Consider the following 18,286-nt stretch of genomic DNA (forward strand, 5'->3'; position numbering starts at 1 on the left):
TTGTTGCGACGGGTAATTATAAAGGACGGGCAAACCCGTGGATTTTTTTAGTTACTAAGGGACTGTTTACACGAGGCGTGAAACGGAACATTTGCCGGAAAAAGGGCTTTGTGTTTATATATAAAAAAGTCCCATCGCAGCTAAACAGACAGGATGTTTTTACTCTCCATATAAGCACACCATCCAGAGACAACCGATTTTCGCATATATTTTAATTAAAAGAAAAAGACATCCCGGCACGCGGGATATACATAAAGGACAAAGGTAATCGTTCCGCCTGTCATGTAAACAATCCCGAAACTCCTAAAATGCGAATGCGCACAAAACCGTGCATCCAAACATCCGATATTGCAAAATCTTGTTCAGTAGAAATATTTAAAATTGTCTAGAATACCAGATATTATACATGCAAACAGTGAGCAACTCCAAAGGCCATTATTGTTATTATTATCTTTTGAATGCAGGTTTTGATCTCTGATCGACAATAGATTTGAAAGTGGTGTATTTCGAATTAAGTTAAATATCCTTGACTGTCTGTAAGGGGAAAAAATACACATATCAATAGCTCTTTACCAAGACCCTGTGAGAGGGACACGGGGGCCGTGATACGGTAAAATATTGAGGAAAAAACAGTTCCTAGCCACACTTTTTGACTTTATGAAAAATCCTTATGAGCGAGGGTGAATTATTAACAAAGCCCAAGAATCACTGTGATAGACAAGAAACATATTTTTGGATCTAAAACAATGCGAAATGGTTAATATAGTTATTGGTTACAAAGTATAGAGGATAAAACAAGAAAAGCAAAAAATAAACAACAAAAATATTGGGTCATGTCTTCCTAATCTATTGCGCCCCGCTGGTTATTGGCAGTTTATAAATCATTTCCCGTTTTTTTTCGTAAACAGTATTCGCCAAGTTATCATTTATTAACCTTTATATTTCCCAAGAACAAAATATAAAAGAAATAAAGGAAGCCATTTAAACTAATATTATCTTTTAAGTATTTATATATAAAAAATACCGTTCATTAATAAAAAAAATTGTATGGGAATCTTAAGATAATAGATTGCTCTATTAAATTTAGGTATTTTATAATGGAATCGAAAGTTCTGTCTGACAGTCAGCTATGAAGTTTTCCTATTGACACTAAAACTTTTTTCTGATATTGTTGAGTTATGAGAAGGATTAAGAAGGATAGGTCAGAAAAAAATATTTGATCAGTGACAGTTTAGCCGTCTATATGTTGACTGTATATACTACATATGGTTTAACATTTAATAAGCGCCATTTTAAAAAAAAGCATTTGCTCGTAAGTAGCTACCTTTATTTACTTATTTATTTGTTTATTTTCTAACTTTTACGTTGATCTAATTATCTTCCTTAAATTCAACAACTAAATTTTTATTAGTATCAAATTACCAAAAAGCTGGAACCAATCTCATCCCCAGGACTCCCCAGCAACCGTCCCGCCAGATTATCGTTCAATGCACTGAATGACAAAACCCAGATTCAGAAAACCAGCAACTTCCAAGGGCCAGAGATATAAGCAGAAAAATTGAGCTTGCTGGTTTTTAAATTATTTATTTTAGTAAGCAAACAGTTATTTCCCGTGGACATACATGTCGGTACCGGTCAAACAGTAAGGAACTTTTCCCCTTTCTATTTGTGCTAAAGTAAATAGCGCTGAAATTGGGTGCCACACCAGTCATCGGCTCCCGGTTTTTTATTCCACAGATCAGTTCTTAGCCAACCTCGTCCCAAGGCTCGGTTAGAAAGGCTAGTGGAGGTAGCGGAGTGTGAATACTTTTTAATTGTTAAATGAGCATGTCATTACGTCGTCGTATTGTCTATCGTCGTAAGTCTTAAATCTTCTCTATCCTTCTAGATGTCCTTCACTTTAAAAAATGGTTATACTTTTGTCAAAAATTAAGTTCTTATACTCACATTTTAATTAGTTATTAGTTGATCTAATCTCATTTCTGTTGTAACTATGGACTACGATGAGTAATGAAACGCAATCTCGTCTTTTCACCTTTATTAGGTTATTTCTGAGTCGAATATAAAAAATTTTAACAACAGTCGTAATATATATTTTTCAAACAAATTCTTCAAACAAATTCTTCAAACAACAAAATAAATCTTAGATCTTTAGATTTTTAGATCATCGTTCCTAATTCGGACCGAAGGCTTTATTAACCCCTTTTTTGGTAATAACTTTCAAAGTAAAGCATTTTTAGGACTTCATTTGGTGACTTTTATTTTAAGTTATCTTTAGGATAGTAAAAAATATTATAGGTATGACCACGTTGATGTCATTATAAACAGTTCCGAAGTCATATTTACAACTCCTATCAAGTAATTTTACACATCTAAATCATTTTCAACCGTTTCTCTTATCCTAAAGTTTATGTTCTATTGGATTAGATGTCACTTTGGTCTGATGACGACATCATCTATTTTTTTTCTCCCAATTTTTCTCTTACTTGACGCTAACAAACATTTTGGCAAAACGATGTTGTCTCTTTTTGCATTTTCATAGCAGAGGGATATACTGAAATGGTTCTCAATAAACCTCTTTCCAAGGTTTTTTTCCTGTCTTCCCCCTCCCCTCCCATGAAAAAATAAATATTTCCCGTATATATTGAATAAAAAATGCACTAAAAATGGGTGTAATGAATTAACCTCGTCTCCAGGGTTTCATGGCCCTGGAGCTGTTTTTACAGAACGTTTTCTCACCGCTATCACGTTTATTATAATGATTTATATGTCTAATAACAGACAGCAGACAACATAAAAGGAAGATACTGGAATGGTTTTCAATCAACCCCTTTACCAGTTTATTTCGCTGTTTCGCCCTCCTAGATTGCTACAAAGACAAAAACAGCCCTGGAAACGAGGTTGGGTTTTTAATATATGAAAATGCGATCTAGTACCGTCAGGCAACTGTCTCCATAAATCAACAGCTGTTCACTTTTGTCTCAGAAGTTCGATGAAGCTAATAATTCGAAATTTAAAATGACCTCACATTTTTGTTAAAACAAGGAGGGGTAAACCTCTTTGGTTAAAATTAGTATAAAGTACAAGAACTATTTTTTTATAGTTCTAAAACTCTAAGCAAGTTAATGTAATGTTAGCATGTAGATTTCTTTTATTTAGCTGATTGTCCGAACCTAATCACAACATGGCTAATGTTGATATCAAAACGAAGTGGTTCTTCCGGATTGTCATTTTAATCATATTTCTTATTCATATATTATTATATGCAGCAGCGCTTCTCTACATCCGATATGATGATACTGACAAAAAACTTATCGATTACGGCGTAAAAGACATCACCATATATATTATTTACGCCAAAATCGGAGTCGACGTTCTCGTGATATTTTTATCATGGGCGCCATTTGCAAAAAAAACATTTGTGGTTTGCATCTTATTTTTTCTAATTGAAAGCTCATTGGCTGGTGCCATCTTAGGTATATATTTTGCAGAATGGGACGCAGAGAAAGTAACAGATGATGTTGTAGCTGTGATATTTTTGATCGTCCAAAACGCTTTTATAATTCTCGCTGATTTTATCGGGCTGTATTGTTGTTTTCGGTTTATACGGAGAAGCGCAGAAATCCAAATGCAAACTCCCTCCTCCCAAAACGGTACAGAAATTCCAAGTTCTACTCTCACAGGAATTCACAACATCACAGGTTTGTGACCTTTGTCTTTGTTTGTTGTTAGTTTGGCAAACCGAGCAGGCTCACTTGCCGGGCTGGCTTTTAACTTGTGTGTACATGCAAAAAAACTACCTCGGTTATGTGGGCTCTGAACAATGAAAACAGTTAAATTACGTGAGCGTAATAAACCATCTTGCCCGCCTTGTTACTGTTTATATGGAGTTTAATCCAGTCCGCTTGCCGAGATCTCGGGTAAAATAGGCGGGGTTACGACAAGCGCCTAAGTTCGCCTCTTCATAGAAACAAAATTTTAAATTTCTTTGTAAATAGCATTTAGGCGAGATCACGGAAAACGGGCTGGCCCTGCAACCGGACTGGCTCGGCTTCCATACAAACAGTCTTTTAGTTTGTTTTGGGCAAGTTCTTGAGTATAAAGCACCTGTCCCCTTCCTTTGTTTTACTCTTTAATAATAGCCGTATTATGTCTGTCTGTCCGCAAGAAAACGCGAAATGCAATATTTAAAAGGACGGGCGACGCCGTGGATTTTTCCTCGGGTTGACGACTTGTCTCTATAATAATTTCCGTACTTCGTTTGTTTGTCCGCAAGAAAAGTGTCGTGCAACGTGCACACAAAATAGCGCGTAACTTAAAGACGGACGACCTCGTGGATTTTCTTACAGGTAAACGACTAGTCTCTTTAATAATAGCAGTATTCCGTCTGTCTGTTTGTGTGCGAGAAAACGTTGTGCGAATTATGCGACATATAAAGGACGGCGAACCGGTGGATCATTCCATGAGCCACCGACTAGTATATTATATTACCCGTATACGAATGTTACGCAAAGTGGTACTCCAAGTAGCGAGACGCAAGCAATGTTGTATAAAAAGAACGGGAAACCTCGGATTTTTCGACGAGTCACTGACTAGTATTTATGTATTAATCTTCAATTTTTTAGTAAAAATTGACTCTGCTATTGATGCTGAAGATTCTGAATACGACAGATTGGACGATGTGTTTCCTCCACCACCAAGCATTTTAGATTTTCAAGCAAGCCCTAACGAAAGAATTCCTAACGACAGGTTCCTTAACGCAACCCCCAACGACGGGTTTGACAGTGTCAGTGAGAACTCCTTTACCAGTGATGATGGGATAGATCCCTACCAATCCTCTCCCGTTGTAAACGGGGTAACACTGGACTCCAACTACAACAACAACGAAAATAACGACAGGTGGTTTAATTTTAACACTTCCGACAGAAGAACGAGTTACGAAAACGTTGAACTCACGAACATGAGTGGAGAGCAAAGACAATTACGCAGTAACTCCGAAGGCGAAATGTTAAACGAGTTAAGGCGTTATAAAAGAAATCATTTAGAATCAACGCCTTATGCACAGGGTAGCAATAGCACACAAAAACGAGAAAAGGAGGAGGATAATATTTATGGCAACTTGGGAATAAACAACAACACCTCGTCAGATGTATATAGGACCACACCACTAAATACATCACACACTGAACAAAACTACAGACACACGCATAATTATGAAAAGAACAGCGAGGGGTTTAATACGTCATCACAACACACATTGTCCGGAAGAAGAACGAGTTACGAAAACGTTGAATTCAGAAATATGAGTGAAGAGCATACAAGAGACTTGCGCAGTAGTTCCGATGCTTATTATTTAAAGGAGTTAAGGCAATATAAAAAAACAAATCTTTTACCAACTTTTTATTCACAGAGTGACAATAGCACGCAAGGCCAGGTGAAGGAACAAGACAATATTTATGGCAACTTAGACTTAGATGGTGCTGAATATAGTCGCAAATTAAAACCTTTGCCACGTATTCCATTGTTTTATAATGAAGACTCTACGGCGTGAAAATTTATTGTTTTTTAACAAAAGCTTCTCTCCTTGACTGTGAAACAAGTTTGAACCCATGTTAAAAACAGTTACTAGAGGCGTTGGAGAATGGGTTGGTAGAATACCAATAATCCATCTTAAAACATACTTTCGCTGCTTTGCAGAATCATTTACCTCATACAAGATGAATAATACGGGTGAAATAGTCAAACCTCTTTAGAGGCGGGGCTCTTCTTGGAGATAAAATAAATGCCGGTGCACGAACTTGAGAGGAAGTCAAAGAAAATTACTCAAGCAAACAAGACAGATTAGATTTAATCTTTTAACAAGATTACCGCACTTTTAGAAACTACACTGCAATATTAGGAAGTACACAACATTAGTTATTTTCACAACATTGAATAAAGTTTTAAATATAGTTTCTATGGAGGGACCGTTATCTAACCAGCGATCAACGTATGCGAGAAAAGATAAGCTTGCTTCTTCTTCTTATTTTAAAGGTTGTCCGTGAGATTTGCAGTTGTAAGCTTCGCACAATCCTTTCATGATTTTCCGAAGATATTTATAACGCATTTCATGATTACTGATTGCCCGGTACCAGGAAGGCTCACTATGACATTCCTGGGGGCTAATATTTAATTTTTTCAAACTGTTTGCTTGTGTAATTCCAAGACCAGCTTATATTATACGGAGCAGATTATATCATAACAGCAAGACTAAAAAAAAGATTTTCAACTTTTATCTCGAAAAGTGTGTTTTCTATGACTTTCTGCAGACCAATCCAAATTCTAACATTTTTTATGACTTCTAGATTTGCTGACTTGTGGTCACCCTGAGAATCAACCTCGTCCCCAGGGTCTCGTGGCCCCTGAGCCGTTATTACGGATTAGGCAAAATGCCCTGGGAACAAGGTTGCCTGAGAATCTATCGATTACACGCGTACGATTGCTTAAACACCAGAAAAACAAGCGGTAATTATCTCGGTATGTACGGTATGCGTTTTAAACGTATCAAACGTTCTTTTTCAATTTTGCGCCGTTCGACAGCTTTGTACAAACCCTAGATGACGGGAACTGAGAACAAAGTTGGTGCGAGGTAAATCACACAAACAAGAGACATTAGCTTAATACCATGGAGAGTTCTGTGAAAAAAATGTATTACAAAAATATTTAAGCAATCTAAGTATATACTATAATAAACCAAAGGAGGAGGGTGCATCGTTACAACATAAAAACAACGGAGAAGAGATAAAATATACGATCACAATAAAACGTAATATTATGTGTGAAAAATTCTTTTACCGATGAATTTTTAAGTTCTAAAATCCCGAAATGCTTTGCATCATACTAAATTACACACGTGTTTTTTTTACGATAATAAATTAAGGACTCTCCAGTATCCCTGGTCATATTTACTTCAATAAATTAAGAGTAAGTAGTTTGAGTTCTATAATTTGATAATTAATTCCAAATCATTTACTAACAAAATCAAAGTTAATGTTTACCTGTAGTAATAATATAACTCGTCTACATACAAAAAATATTTGTTTTGTTCATCTATCCCCAGTCTATTCTATGACAAAACACAATCAACTCTGAGGCGGTTTAATTCTAGGGTGAAGCGACCTACGCACTCAGTTCTGTTTTGAAACAATACACTCCTCGTTTCCCTTGCTTCGGGAAAAAGGCCGTGTGTATAAGATCATCAAGCAATGATCTAGTGCGTGTTTATTTGCTATTCGGAGTCCGATAAATCTTGAACTCCTGTAGAAGAGAACCCGGAAAACGACGATGCCCGGTTGACCGGTTTTGAAATAGTTTCGTTTGGTGATCCCGTATCCAACGCTGGATCGCTGGTCCGTTTACGGAATATCTTGAACGGGCTCGTAACCTAAAGAATAGAAAAAAAGCGTTAAAAATTTAGAGTTATCGATGTAAAAATTATTGTTAAAATTTGGACTTCAATGGAGTTTTAGTCGTGACAAAAAGATCCCTAAAGATTGACGGTTGACTTTTAAATACATGTGGCAACGCATTGTTGCTATGGTGATTGAGAAATATAATACGCAATAAAAAAAATAAAACGGAGGGGGTTATGGAAGTTTCAGTGAAAAATAAAAAAAGTGGATTTATTGTTACCTCGAAATGAAATGAAATTTCATATTTATAATATTTTATAGATATAAAAGGAAAGTAAATACTTTGCTTTTATATCCAATAAATAATTTCGTGAAAACCCAAAAAATTTTAAAATAATGAACTCACTGAATATGTCGGAATCATTACAGTATTCTTTAAGGCTAAGTTCGTGTTTATGTAGTGATAGAATTAATTCAAAGGTTACTTTCAGGCCCATTAAACCAAATTATTTTAACCCTCAGAACAATAACTCGATTTTAAAAACTAATTTTTTTATATTAAAGGACTACTTTGCGTATCACTAACATACTGCTTGGCAGTGAACGGGATTATAGTGATTATTTCGGGATGAAAAGTGATTAAAACGAATATTTGATCTCGATTGGCACGCCAACCTAACTGAGAACGTTAAGAAGTTGAATACGATGTTATATGTTTACATGGTTTATCAACACAACAACAGTTGTCGGAAATTCGCTTACCTTATTATATCTCGACATAATCCAAATCACGAGCTTCTAAGTTTAGCATCTTTAAACAAGGAGATTAAAAAGTTTACATAGATTTTAAAATAGGTTTAAGAAGAATGATAAAAAAATACACCTTTTTTATATAAGAATCAAGTTTATAAAAATTTTGATATCCTTGAAGAAATTTTAGTTAGCCAAGTTAACAAAAGTAGTAATCTTATAAAAAAAGTGTGTATTCTTGGACACTCATATATTATGTTGGATTCTGTTAGGTTGTTGTTAGTATTTTGAATATTAAAGTCGAATTGTTAACGTATGTCGCCGTGAATAGTTTAAGTTCAGTTTACATTGTGTATTTCTTACAATTTAGTTACTGACGTAAATTTAACAAAAAATGGATTACATTCTGTTATGTTGCGGAAGTCAAGTGACTTCCTCTCACTTGTTCTGCAAAATATTAAAGCGAATACTCCATAAGTTGTTACTGCGCATGCCTCTGTTGCTTTTTACTTGCAAAAAGAATATCTCCACACAAAAAAAAGGCTTTTTATAACTTTAATACAATATCGTTACGATATTGTATTGAAGTTATATTTGATTGATCAGTATCAATCAAATTGTTAAAAAAATATTTCAGTGGATGTGCTTTTTTATTAGTAAGCAAACAAAAGTCCATCTTTAACTTTTAAATTTTTTTACGACTTCGCGCTCTTTTAACAAATAAGTGAACGAATTTTTTTTCGCGGATACTTGTTTTTTAAATTTACACTATTCTCCAGTCGTTAAACACACCAGTCTTAATCGACTTTCGCGTAAGTCCTTTACGTATCCCCTTTAAAGTCACATTATTTGGTAGAAGTGAGAGTAGTTAAAAAGGAAGGGGAAATGGTCTGTAGTTTATAAGAACGCGTTTAAGTTTGGTAACTAAATGACGTCGGCACGGGCGTAGGTGGGCGGTGTCAGTCTTGTGGGAAAAGAAAGTGCATGTGCAGATTATAAAACTTACAAGCAAATTATTTTCCTTTCTGGGTTCAGTTTCATTATTTTGCTGAAACGAAGATGGGAATAGATCATAGTATTTCATAACGAGAAACGGAAAACGAAAAAAACGACATGACGTACGACGGTTATACGATATGACGAAAATAATTACGAGACGGATGATGACGTGGCTTTTGATGTTACATGTTACATACTTAGGATCATGCAGAAGGTACGAATTACGAAAACAGTGCATGCCAGACATAGAGACGATGGATGAAATAAGTGTCCCATAGGGACGGCTGGAAATAAAGTACTTTGGTACGTACAGGACATTAAAGTATGTAGGGTTTCTACGTAACTTTCGAATACTTTGAATCTTCCTTACTCTTTGGAGTGCACGAACAAACAACCACCGCAAAGTATAGTGAGATGGCAAATTGTCTTCCTAAAGTTCACTTGTCAATTCTCAATACATCTTAGGTTATTTGGTTAGATCTAAACTCTCAAAATGTCTTTGTTGGCTCTAACATGAATTTCTCCGTACATGAGACGTGTTAGAAAGCGCGACTTGCGCGGATTAACTAAGCTGTGTACATGCAAAGGTAACACATTCAAATTCGTGACTTGTCGCTTTTTTCCAACTTTGTAAAATGTTCGAAAAAGTGCCGTTATCTCCATACTTTTGCGGGGGGTTAAATGTTACAGATATTTCACATAAAACACTGCAGAACGATTGTATGTATATACATGCTGTAGAAACCCCCGTGCATGCTACAAAATCGTACGTACACGATGTCATACAATGTGAATATACTTACTAAATGGGGATCATAATTATCTTTATTTTCAGCGTCGGTTTCCGGTGTTTCGGCATGATCAACGGAAACTTTAACTGCTAAAAAGTGGAAACAAACCATTTGTAGGTATAACTTAATAATGAAGGCGCCCGTACCGTTAAAATTGCTTTTAAAAACATTATTTCACCACAATTTGGGCTACTGGCTTATTGCACCTTATCATTCGGTTTCGCACACACACTGGTATGTGTTGTAACCAAGCAACTAAACAAACGCATGTATCATATGTGTCAGTAAGTCAAGAGTCTTTACCCAGACCATGATAAGAAGTAACTGACGTAAAAGTTATTTCTGCAGTTTCTTTAATTATTTGATGAGGACACCTCCACCTCCTTACAAATAAACAGCTAAAAACCCACTAGAGATCTGAAGAAATATACGAACACAGTGGAATGCAAAAATACTTGGTCGTATATGAAAATTTTAAAACCAACCAAAGGACAAGTATTAATGCAAGTTTTATATCAAATTCATCATACCTGTCGGTGTCGGAGTAACGCTGTTTTCTTCAGGTAAATCGTTGGTTTTTGTTTCCATTTCGTCGCCGTTTTCATCCATGTTTGATGCTTTTAGTCGACTTATAGTTGATTTCGCCGTTTCATAACTAGTTTTTAACCTATAGAGTAAAGTTTCGTAACAGAACATTGTTAATCTTCATATGTGCCCAAATTTAGTTTCTTCGCATTAATTTTTGCGAACGGCATATCACATGACTGTTTTGGTTTCATTTAGGACAACTTATCACATTCTAAATTCAACAAGTAAAAATGCAATAAACAAGAATAAAGTCAATGCAAGATCATTCAGCAACACACACCCATTTTACTACAGCCCTTACAGGATGCAAGTACTTACGTTTCTAATTGATTCTCTCTACTTTGAACGGATTCCTAGAAATGTTGCACAATAATAATTATTAGGGGCCATCGATATAGGACGTCCACACAACTTTACCAATCCCCCCACCCCTCCCCCCCACGGTACATTCCTGTCCGCTTTTTTCTGTACACCCTTCCCCACCCCCTCCCTGTGTCCATGCGAACAAAGCTTAGTATGTTTTCTTGGTAACAACAGAAAAATTCCCTAGACAAATGCTAAGAATGCTCTATTCAAAATGCTACTCATGTAAATTTTTCGCACATTAGTTACTCACCAGTAAAGATGTCAAAAATTGATGCAGGGCTGTCGTTGATTCGGAAATCGTTGTCTAAAATAAACCATTCGCTAATAACAATAACCTAATTATGTGTGTCAAGAACTATTTTCGTACAAAATTTTGACTGGTTGTCGGTACGTGTAACTGTATGATATTTCAACAAGTAAAAAATTTCTAGGTTATTTTGTCAGCAACCAAATATATTACCCTTTGCGCCACAGGGCACGTATCTTTGCTTGCTGTTACAACTTCGCTAATCGCAGCGGTTAACCTGTCAGCTATGATAAAAAAAAAGAAAAATTATTCACTTGATAAATACTTATAAAATGCTGGTCTTTTTAGAACCAGATCAATTTACTAATACTTTGTATCCCTCGAGTTAAAAAATTGCTGTTTTTTTAGCAATTGCTTTTGTTGATGCCTCGACCGTTCAAACTGTAATAGAAAATAAAGTCCGGCAATATTTTGATATGTTTTAAGTTAATTTCAAACCTTGTCCAATTGCAGCCAGCACTAAGTCTCTTGCTTCTAATGAGGTATGCGACGTCTAAAATAGAAAGAAAAAACTTGTGTAAAGAATTTAGAAAAATGGAACTAAAATTGCCACCCATAGTTCACAAATCTGTAGACTCCTTTAATGACTTCATTTTCTCTCAAAAATCTTTCACTTATACTCTTTTTACTGGTTAAACGTTCAAACAAATGTTAAAATCATATAAATCTGTTCTCTCATGGACAGTCCATTGAATTAAAAACATTTTTACATGAATGTAAAAGAAAACTTTACAAAAAAATTATGAAATTCAGCCATAAAATGTTATAAAAGATTCTAAAAGCCAAATTTAGACATCAACTCTAGTTCTATGATGGGTAAAAGTAGCAAGTTTCCAATATAACGTCACAAACTGAACTGATAGCCAGTGATCTGGTTAGACTAAGGTTAGGAAAACACGGGATGTAATATAAACCACGAAACCTTACCTCCATTGAAAACAGACTCGAACATTTGGCACCCTAAATTGGTAAAAGCTTTATAGTAAGACGATTTCTAAGACAAGTAAGTCAAACATCTCTAATTGACGACTTGCTTGTATATACACGTTTCATGCCGTCTCAAGATTGCAAATATTTGCCAGGTTAAAAGTAGATTTCGTTATTTTGAGTTTCCACATGTGACCACAACTGGTAACTGTTAAAGATGCTTACCACAAAAAAACTGTTTGTTTTAAATGAAACACACTCTATGAGTGTGTTATGCTCCATGCCGCAGTCAGTGGATATTCCAGAAAAAAAAATGGTACAAGGAAGTTCATTATCCTTATTTAGGTTGCTAATCCTTACAAAAATATGCTTGTAAAAAATGTCACACCAACCTGTAATTCAGTCAGTAAAGCATTCTTTTCTTCTAAGATTTTTTGTAATTCTTTATCTTTAGCAGCAAGCTCATCTGCAAATAAAAAGAGAAATAATAAAAGTCCAATAAACAAAGTATGGTTAAATCATTCTCCTCCTATTTAGCTATGTTAGCCAGTTTAAACTATAGGTTTGTCACAACTAGCTCTGACGGACGTCTTGAATTGATATTAACTTGAATGCTGGAAAACAGAGTACGCTCATGCTAACATGTCAAGAACGTCAGAAACACAATATCAATCTTACTACTACAAAATATGCGTGGGTGTGTTCACAGGGACTTTTATCATTCACCTAGAGCAAAACTAATTCATTTTGTTACGACACGATATTAAAAATCTGCGGAATATATGTTCAGTACGCGATATTCTAGTCTATAAAACATACCGCATATTTCAGAAACTCTTTCTTTGCTAGGTCGGTTTTCTGCACTGCTCTCCTTTCTGGTGGTTTCTTTTTGCTCGTTCTCGGTAGTTTTTTTTTCCTTAACTTCAACCTTATCTTCTATCTTAGTTTCTTCTGCTTCCTCTTCTTCAACAGGAACCGGAAGGGAGGGTGAAGCTGTGGATAGAGACAGCCCACCTCGACGACCTCGATCGGCAAACAAGTCTAAAGAAAATATTAAAACATAATGATTGATGATAAAAGAGAAGACGGCAGCCATGGTAATGAATTTTTATAAATAAAGGTGGGTATGTATTATGGCTTTCTTTTGGAGATTGTCTTGGGTACATGGGTCGTTGGGGGATTGGGGGTGGGCTAGGGGGTGCGCTGGGGGATTGGGATAGAGTACGGGTGGACTGGGGGATAGGTCAAACTATGCGGAAGCATGCCGACATTAAAGACGGTAAATAGGTGTTTGTATAAATTATAGAAGTCGAGTAAAATTGTACCTCTTCCTTTCACAAGTTCTGATGCTTCAGTAATGTGTTCTACCCAGCTAAATACAAAAGTAGGTTTGACTTAGACGTGGTAGATAATGCTGCCATCTATCAGTGAAGATAACGGTCAGTGCACATTAGAACAAAAAAACAAAAAATGTATAAACAACAAGGAAAATATGAAGGACGTGCGCACAGGGCTAAGGCTGTTCAGCTTTTTTTATAATATTCCAACAAAAACAAAAACAATTAATAAATTGACGAGGCAGCAATTATATTTGCCTTCTTTATTCCAAACTGTTATAAGAATCTGCAGGAACATCACGCATAGTTATTAAATACTAATCAAGACCTTCTCATCACAGTAAACGCATAGTCATCTCAAAGAGAGAATTGGAGGGTTTAACACTCACATTCGTTTTTCTGTAGCAGTTTGTGCAACCAATTCGTAAATCTGTGGTCCAGTCATTGAAGTACTGACAAGAAAGAACGCTTTTTTATCTAAAGAGGAAACAAAGGACTTCTTGATAAGAAAGGTTAAAAAGTATTAAAGCAATGGAGTTTAACGACAGTCGGCACAACTTGGACAATACACAAGAACCTCCCTTGACAATATACAAAAATCTCTCTTGCCAATATACAAGAATCTCTCCTGACAATATACAAGAACCTCTCTAGACAATATGCAAGAACCTCCCTTCACAATATAACAAGAATCTCTCTTGACAATATACAAGAACCTCCCTTCACAATATACAAGAACCTCTCTTGACAATACACAAGAACTTCTCTTGACAATACACAAGAACCTCCCTTGACAATATACAAGAACCTCCCTTGACAATATACAAGAACCTCTCTTGACAATATACAAGAACCTTTCTTGACAATATACAAGAACCTCCCTTCACAATATACAAGAACCTCTCTTGACAATATACAAGAACCTCTCTTGACAATATACAAGAACCTTTCTTGACAATATACAAGAACCTCCCTTCACAATATACAAGAACCTCCCTTGACAATATACAAGAACCTCTCTTGACAATATACAAGAACCTCCCTTGACAATATACAAGAACCTCCCTTGACAATATACAAGAACCTCTCTTGACAATATACAAAAACCTCTCTTGACAATATACAAGAACCTTTCTTGACAATATACAAGAACCTCCCTTCACAATGTACAAGAACCTCTCTTGACAATATACAAAAACCTCCCTTCACAATATAACAAGAACCTCTCTTGACAATATACAAGAACCTCTCTTGACAATATACAAGAACCTTTCTTGACAATATACAAGAGCCTCTCTTGACAATATACAAGAACCTCCCTTCACAATATACAAGAACCTCTCTTGACAATATACAAAAACCTCCCTTGACGATATAAAAGAACCTCCCTTGACAATATACAAGAATCTCCCTTGACAATATACAAGAAACTCCCTTCACAATATAAAAGAACCTCCCTTGACAATATACAAGAACCTCCCTTCACAATATACAAAAACCTCCCTTGACAATATACAAGAACCTCCCTTCACAATATACAAGAATCTCCCTTCACAATATACAAGAACCTCTCTTGACAATATACAAAAACCTCTCTTGACAATATACAAGAACCTCCCTTCACAATATACAAGAACCTCTCTTGACAATATACAAGAACCTCCCTTCACAATATACAAGAACCTCCCTTCACAATATACAAGAACCTCTCTTGACAATATACAAAAACCTCTCTTGACAATATACAAGAACCTTTCTTGACAATATACAAGAACCTCCCTTGACAATATACAAGAACCTCTCTTGACAATATACAAGAACCTTTCTTGACAATATACAAAAACCTCTCTTGACAATATACAAGAACCTCCCTTCACAATATACAAAAACCTCTCTTGACAATATACAAGAACCTTTCTTGACAATATACAAGAACCTCCCTTGACAATATACAAGAACCTCTCTTGACAATATACAAGAACCTTTCTTGACAATATACAAAAACCTCCCTTGACAATATACAAGAACCTCCCTTCACAATATACAAGAATCTCCCTTCACAATATACAAGAACCTCTCTTGACAATATACAAAAACCTCTCTTGACAATATACAAGAACCTCCCTTCACAATATACAAGAACCTCTCTTGACAATATACAAGAACCTCCCTTCACAATATACAAGAACCTCCCTTCACAATATACAAGAACCTCTCTTGACAATATACAAAAACCTCTCTTGACAATATACAAGAACCTTTCTTGACAATATACAAGAACCTCCCTTGACAATATACAAGAACCTTTCTTGACAATATACAAGAACCTCCCTTGACAATATACAAGAACCTCTCTTGACAATATACAAGAACCTTTCTTGACAATATACAAAAACCTTTCTTGACAATATACAAGAACCTCCCTTCACAATATACAAGAACCTCCCTTCACAATATACAAGAACCTCCCTTCACAATATACAAGAACCTCCCTTGACAATATACAAGAACCTCTCTTGACAATATACAAGAACCTCCCTTGACAATATACAAGAACCTCCCTTGACAATATACAAGAACCTCTCTTGACAATATACAAAAACCTCTCTTGACAATATACAAGAACCTTTCTTGACAATATACAAGAACCTCCCTTCACAATGTACAAGAACCTCTCTTGACAATATACAAAAACCTCCCTTCACAATATAACAAGAACCTCTCTTGACAATATACAAGAACCTCTCTTGACAATATACAAGAACCTTTCTTGACAATATACAAGAGCCTCTCTTGACAATATACAAGAACCTCCCTTCACAATATACAAGAACCTCTCTTGACAATATACAAAAACCTCCCTTGACGATATAAAAGAACCTCCCTTGACAATATACAAGAATCTCCCTTGACAATATACAAGAATCTCCCTTGACAATATACAAGAAACTCCCTTCACAATATAAAAGAACCTCCCTTCACAATATACAAAAACCTCCCTTGACAATATACAAGAACCTCCCTTCACAATATACAAGAATCTCCCTTCACAATATACAAGAACCTCTCTTGACAATATACAAAAACCTCTCTTGACAATATACAAAAACCTCTCTTGACAATATACAAGAATCTCTCTTGACAATATACAAGAATCTCCCTTGACAATATACAAGAATCTCCCTTGACAATATACAAGAATCTCCCTTGACAATATACAAGAAACTGTCCTAACACAATAAAAAACCCTGTTAAAGCAAGTTGTAAATAAAAATCTCTCACCTGTCGCTACTTCTCGAATAATGATATTTGTTAGTTTGATTATCGGACTATGACCCTAAAGATAAATGATATTATATATAAAAAACAACGAAGAAAGGCACGTGGGGGTAAAGAAAAATCGTTATGGTGAAATTGCGTGGTAACTATAAAAGTTTTCAAATATATGTTTTACAAGTATGAGTATCGCTAAGCTGACTGAAAAGGAAATTACATTTTAGTCTAGATTTTTAAGTCAATATAATAAGTGATGCTTACTTACCCTAGCATCAGTACTGTGTGTTTTTAGAATATAACGTTCATCTTGGCGTTGTAGAAGAACCAAGAAATCATTGAGCAACACCACATGTAAGTCTGAACATTAAAAATACATGAATCACCCTTTGCTTGGATACAAGTCCTCTTTTATCATAATGGCTGCCTTTGTTGATAGCATGACTGATGTTAAGTAAAATTGAATTTTTATGACAACAAAACGTTTTTGGTTCTAAAACCATCAGAAACCTTTCAGAAGGCTGATTGATGTACAAACTTCATACCAAAAAAATTCTTGTTTAACTTCATATAATTTTTTTATCAACGACATGCTTATATTTAGTATCTTCGCAGTGAACACAGAGCTACGACGCAGTTACCCCTCTCCAATTAACTAGCGCTAAATTTCTACACAAGACCTAACATTTGTCTGAAAATTTGAATTCTTTGTACTCAAAGTGCTATCAAAAATTATTATTTATTCAATATTGAATCCCTATTTTGAGAAAATTAGCTACTAGAAGATAAGATAATTTAAATGTCACTATTAACCGTCACAAGCATTCCCTTACCTAATTTCTTGGTTGGATTGATTTTCCATATCAACGAACCCTCCCACAGCATTTTATGATTAGTTATATCAAATTTCTAGAAAGAAATATGCAGAATAACAATTCGAACAACAAACAAAACCCAAGTAATAATATACTTTGACATCCAACTGCAAATAACCGCCAATTTGAAAGGTAATGATATCATTACATCCGGTATCTAAAAGGTTAGATTTATTTTTTTTAACGGAGGTTCTGACAGAAGCTATACCTTATCATTTTCTTTTTCTTTCTCTGATGTATCTTGTGTCCTCTTGTCTTCAATTTTCTTTGCTAGTTCTTCCAAACGTAGTTTGTTTTCTGTCTCTTTGATTTCTGAGTTTACATAGTTCAGAATGTCCTTACAACACTTTGTACTTCGTTCTACGTTTTTGTAATCGCCGTGGGGAGGAGGAGTCACTTTGTTTATCCCTCCCAGCAACATTGGGTATTTCACAAGTCTCTGATGAGTAGAGGCGATTATATCTGTGAATTTTAATCGTCGACATAAACGGTGACTTTCTTGTTTCTAGAGAGAAAGAGAGAAATATGGCAGAAATTTAATACTACATGATATAAATAAAATCCTTCACATGACACTCATTTCTACTACATTCAAAATACATTTGTTTTTTGTTTTTTGTTATATCGTGATCCGAATTACAACAGGGAATATGACATTTTTATAAGTACGTGGAAACTTAGG

At 35.3% G+C, this 18,286-nt stretch overlaps 2 protein-coding genes across 7 annotated transcripts in view; one reads left to right on the forward strand and one right to left on the reverse strand.

Annotated features, from left to right (window-relative positions):
• Positions 1-1,130: 1,130 nt before the first annotated feature.
• On the forward strand, positions 1,131-6,490 carry LOC130636441 (uncharacterized). Its single transcript, XM_057446172.1, has 3 exons — positions 1,131-1,312; positions 3,160-3,701; positions 4,626-6,490. Exons 2-3 carry the CDS (start codon positions 3,185-3,187, stop codon positions 5,549-5,551), a joined length of 1,443 nt encoding a protein of 480 aa, XP_057302155.1. The 5' UTR covers positions 1,131-1,312; positions 3,160-3,184; the 3' UTR covers positions 5,552-6,490.
• Positions 6,491-6,656: 166 nt separating this feature from the next.
• LOC130636438 (rho guanine nucleotide exchange factor 12-like) overlaps positions 6,657-18,286 on the reverse strand; it is a 39,737-nt gene continuing 28,107 nt past the window's right edge. For 3 of the 6 annotated variants that reach the window (XM_057446166.1, XM_057446163.1, XM_057446169.1), the window contains 17 exons: positions 17,813-18,109; positions 17,563-17,638; positions 16,998-17,089; positions 16,739-16,793; positions 13,846-13,933; positions 13,445-13,491; positions 12,939-13,160; positions 12,512-12,585; positions 12,120-12,152; positions 11,631-11,685; positions 11,346-11,416; positions 11,136-11,189; positions 10,838-10,872; positions 10,462-10,598; positions 9,944-10,020; positions 9,148-9,189; positions 6,657-7,423 (listed from right to left, as the gene is read on the reverse strand). In XM_057446166.1, coding sequence (XP_057302149.1) covers positions 7,268-7,423; positions 9,148-9,189; positions 9,944-10,020; positions 10,462-10,598; positions 10,838-10,872; positions 11,136-11,189; positions 11,346-11,416; positions 11,631-11,685; positions 12,120-12,152; positions 12,512-12,585; positions 12,939-13,160; positions 13,445-13,491; positions 13,846-13,933; positions 16,739-16,793; positions 16,998-17,089; positions 17,563-17,638; positions 17,813-18,109 — 1,611 coding nt within the window. In that variant the 3' untranslated portion in view covers positions 6,657-7,267. Of the gene's footprint in view, positions 7,424-8,153; positions 8,203-9,147; positions 9,190-9,943; positions 10,021-10,461; positions 10,599-10,837; positions 10,873-11,135; positions 11,190-11,345; positions 11,417-11,630; positions 11,686-12,119; positions 12,153-12,511; positions 12,586-12,938; positions 13,161-13,444; positions 13,492-13,845; positions 13,934-16,738; positions 16,794-16,997; positions 17,090-17,562; positions 17,639-17,812; positions 18,110-18,286 lie in introns of all 6 variants that reach the window. The other 3 variants (XM_057446167.1, XM_057446168.1, XM_057446165.1) reach the window with 3 other exon arrangements.

This window comes from Hydractinia symbiolongicarpus, chromosome 3 (genome assembly GCF_029227915.1).
Source record: "Hydractinia symbiolongicarpus strain clone_291-10 chromosome 3, HSymV2.1, whole genome shotgun sequence".
NCBI lineage: Eukaryota > Metazoa > Cnidaria > Hydrozoa > Anthoathecata > Hydractiniidae > Hydractinia > Hydractinia symbiolongicarpus.

Coding starts and splice junctions, on each gene's coding strand:
- LOC130636441 (XM_057446172.1), top strand. CDS start 3,185: ATGGCTAATGTTGATATCAAAACGAAGTGGTTCTTCCGGATTGTCATT. Junction 3,702..4,625: donor AGGAATTCACAACATCACAG/GTTTGTGACCTT, acceptor TCAATTTTTTAG/TAAAAATTGACTCTGCTATT.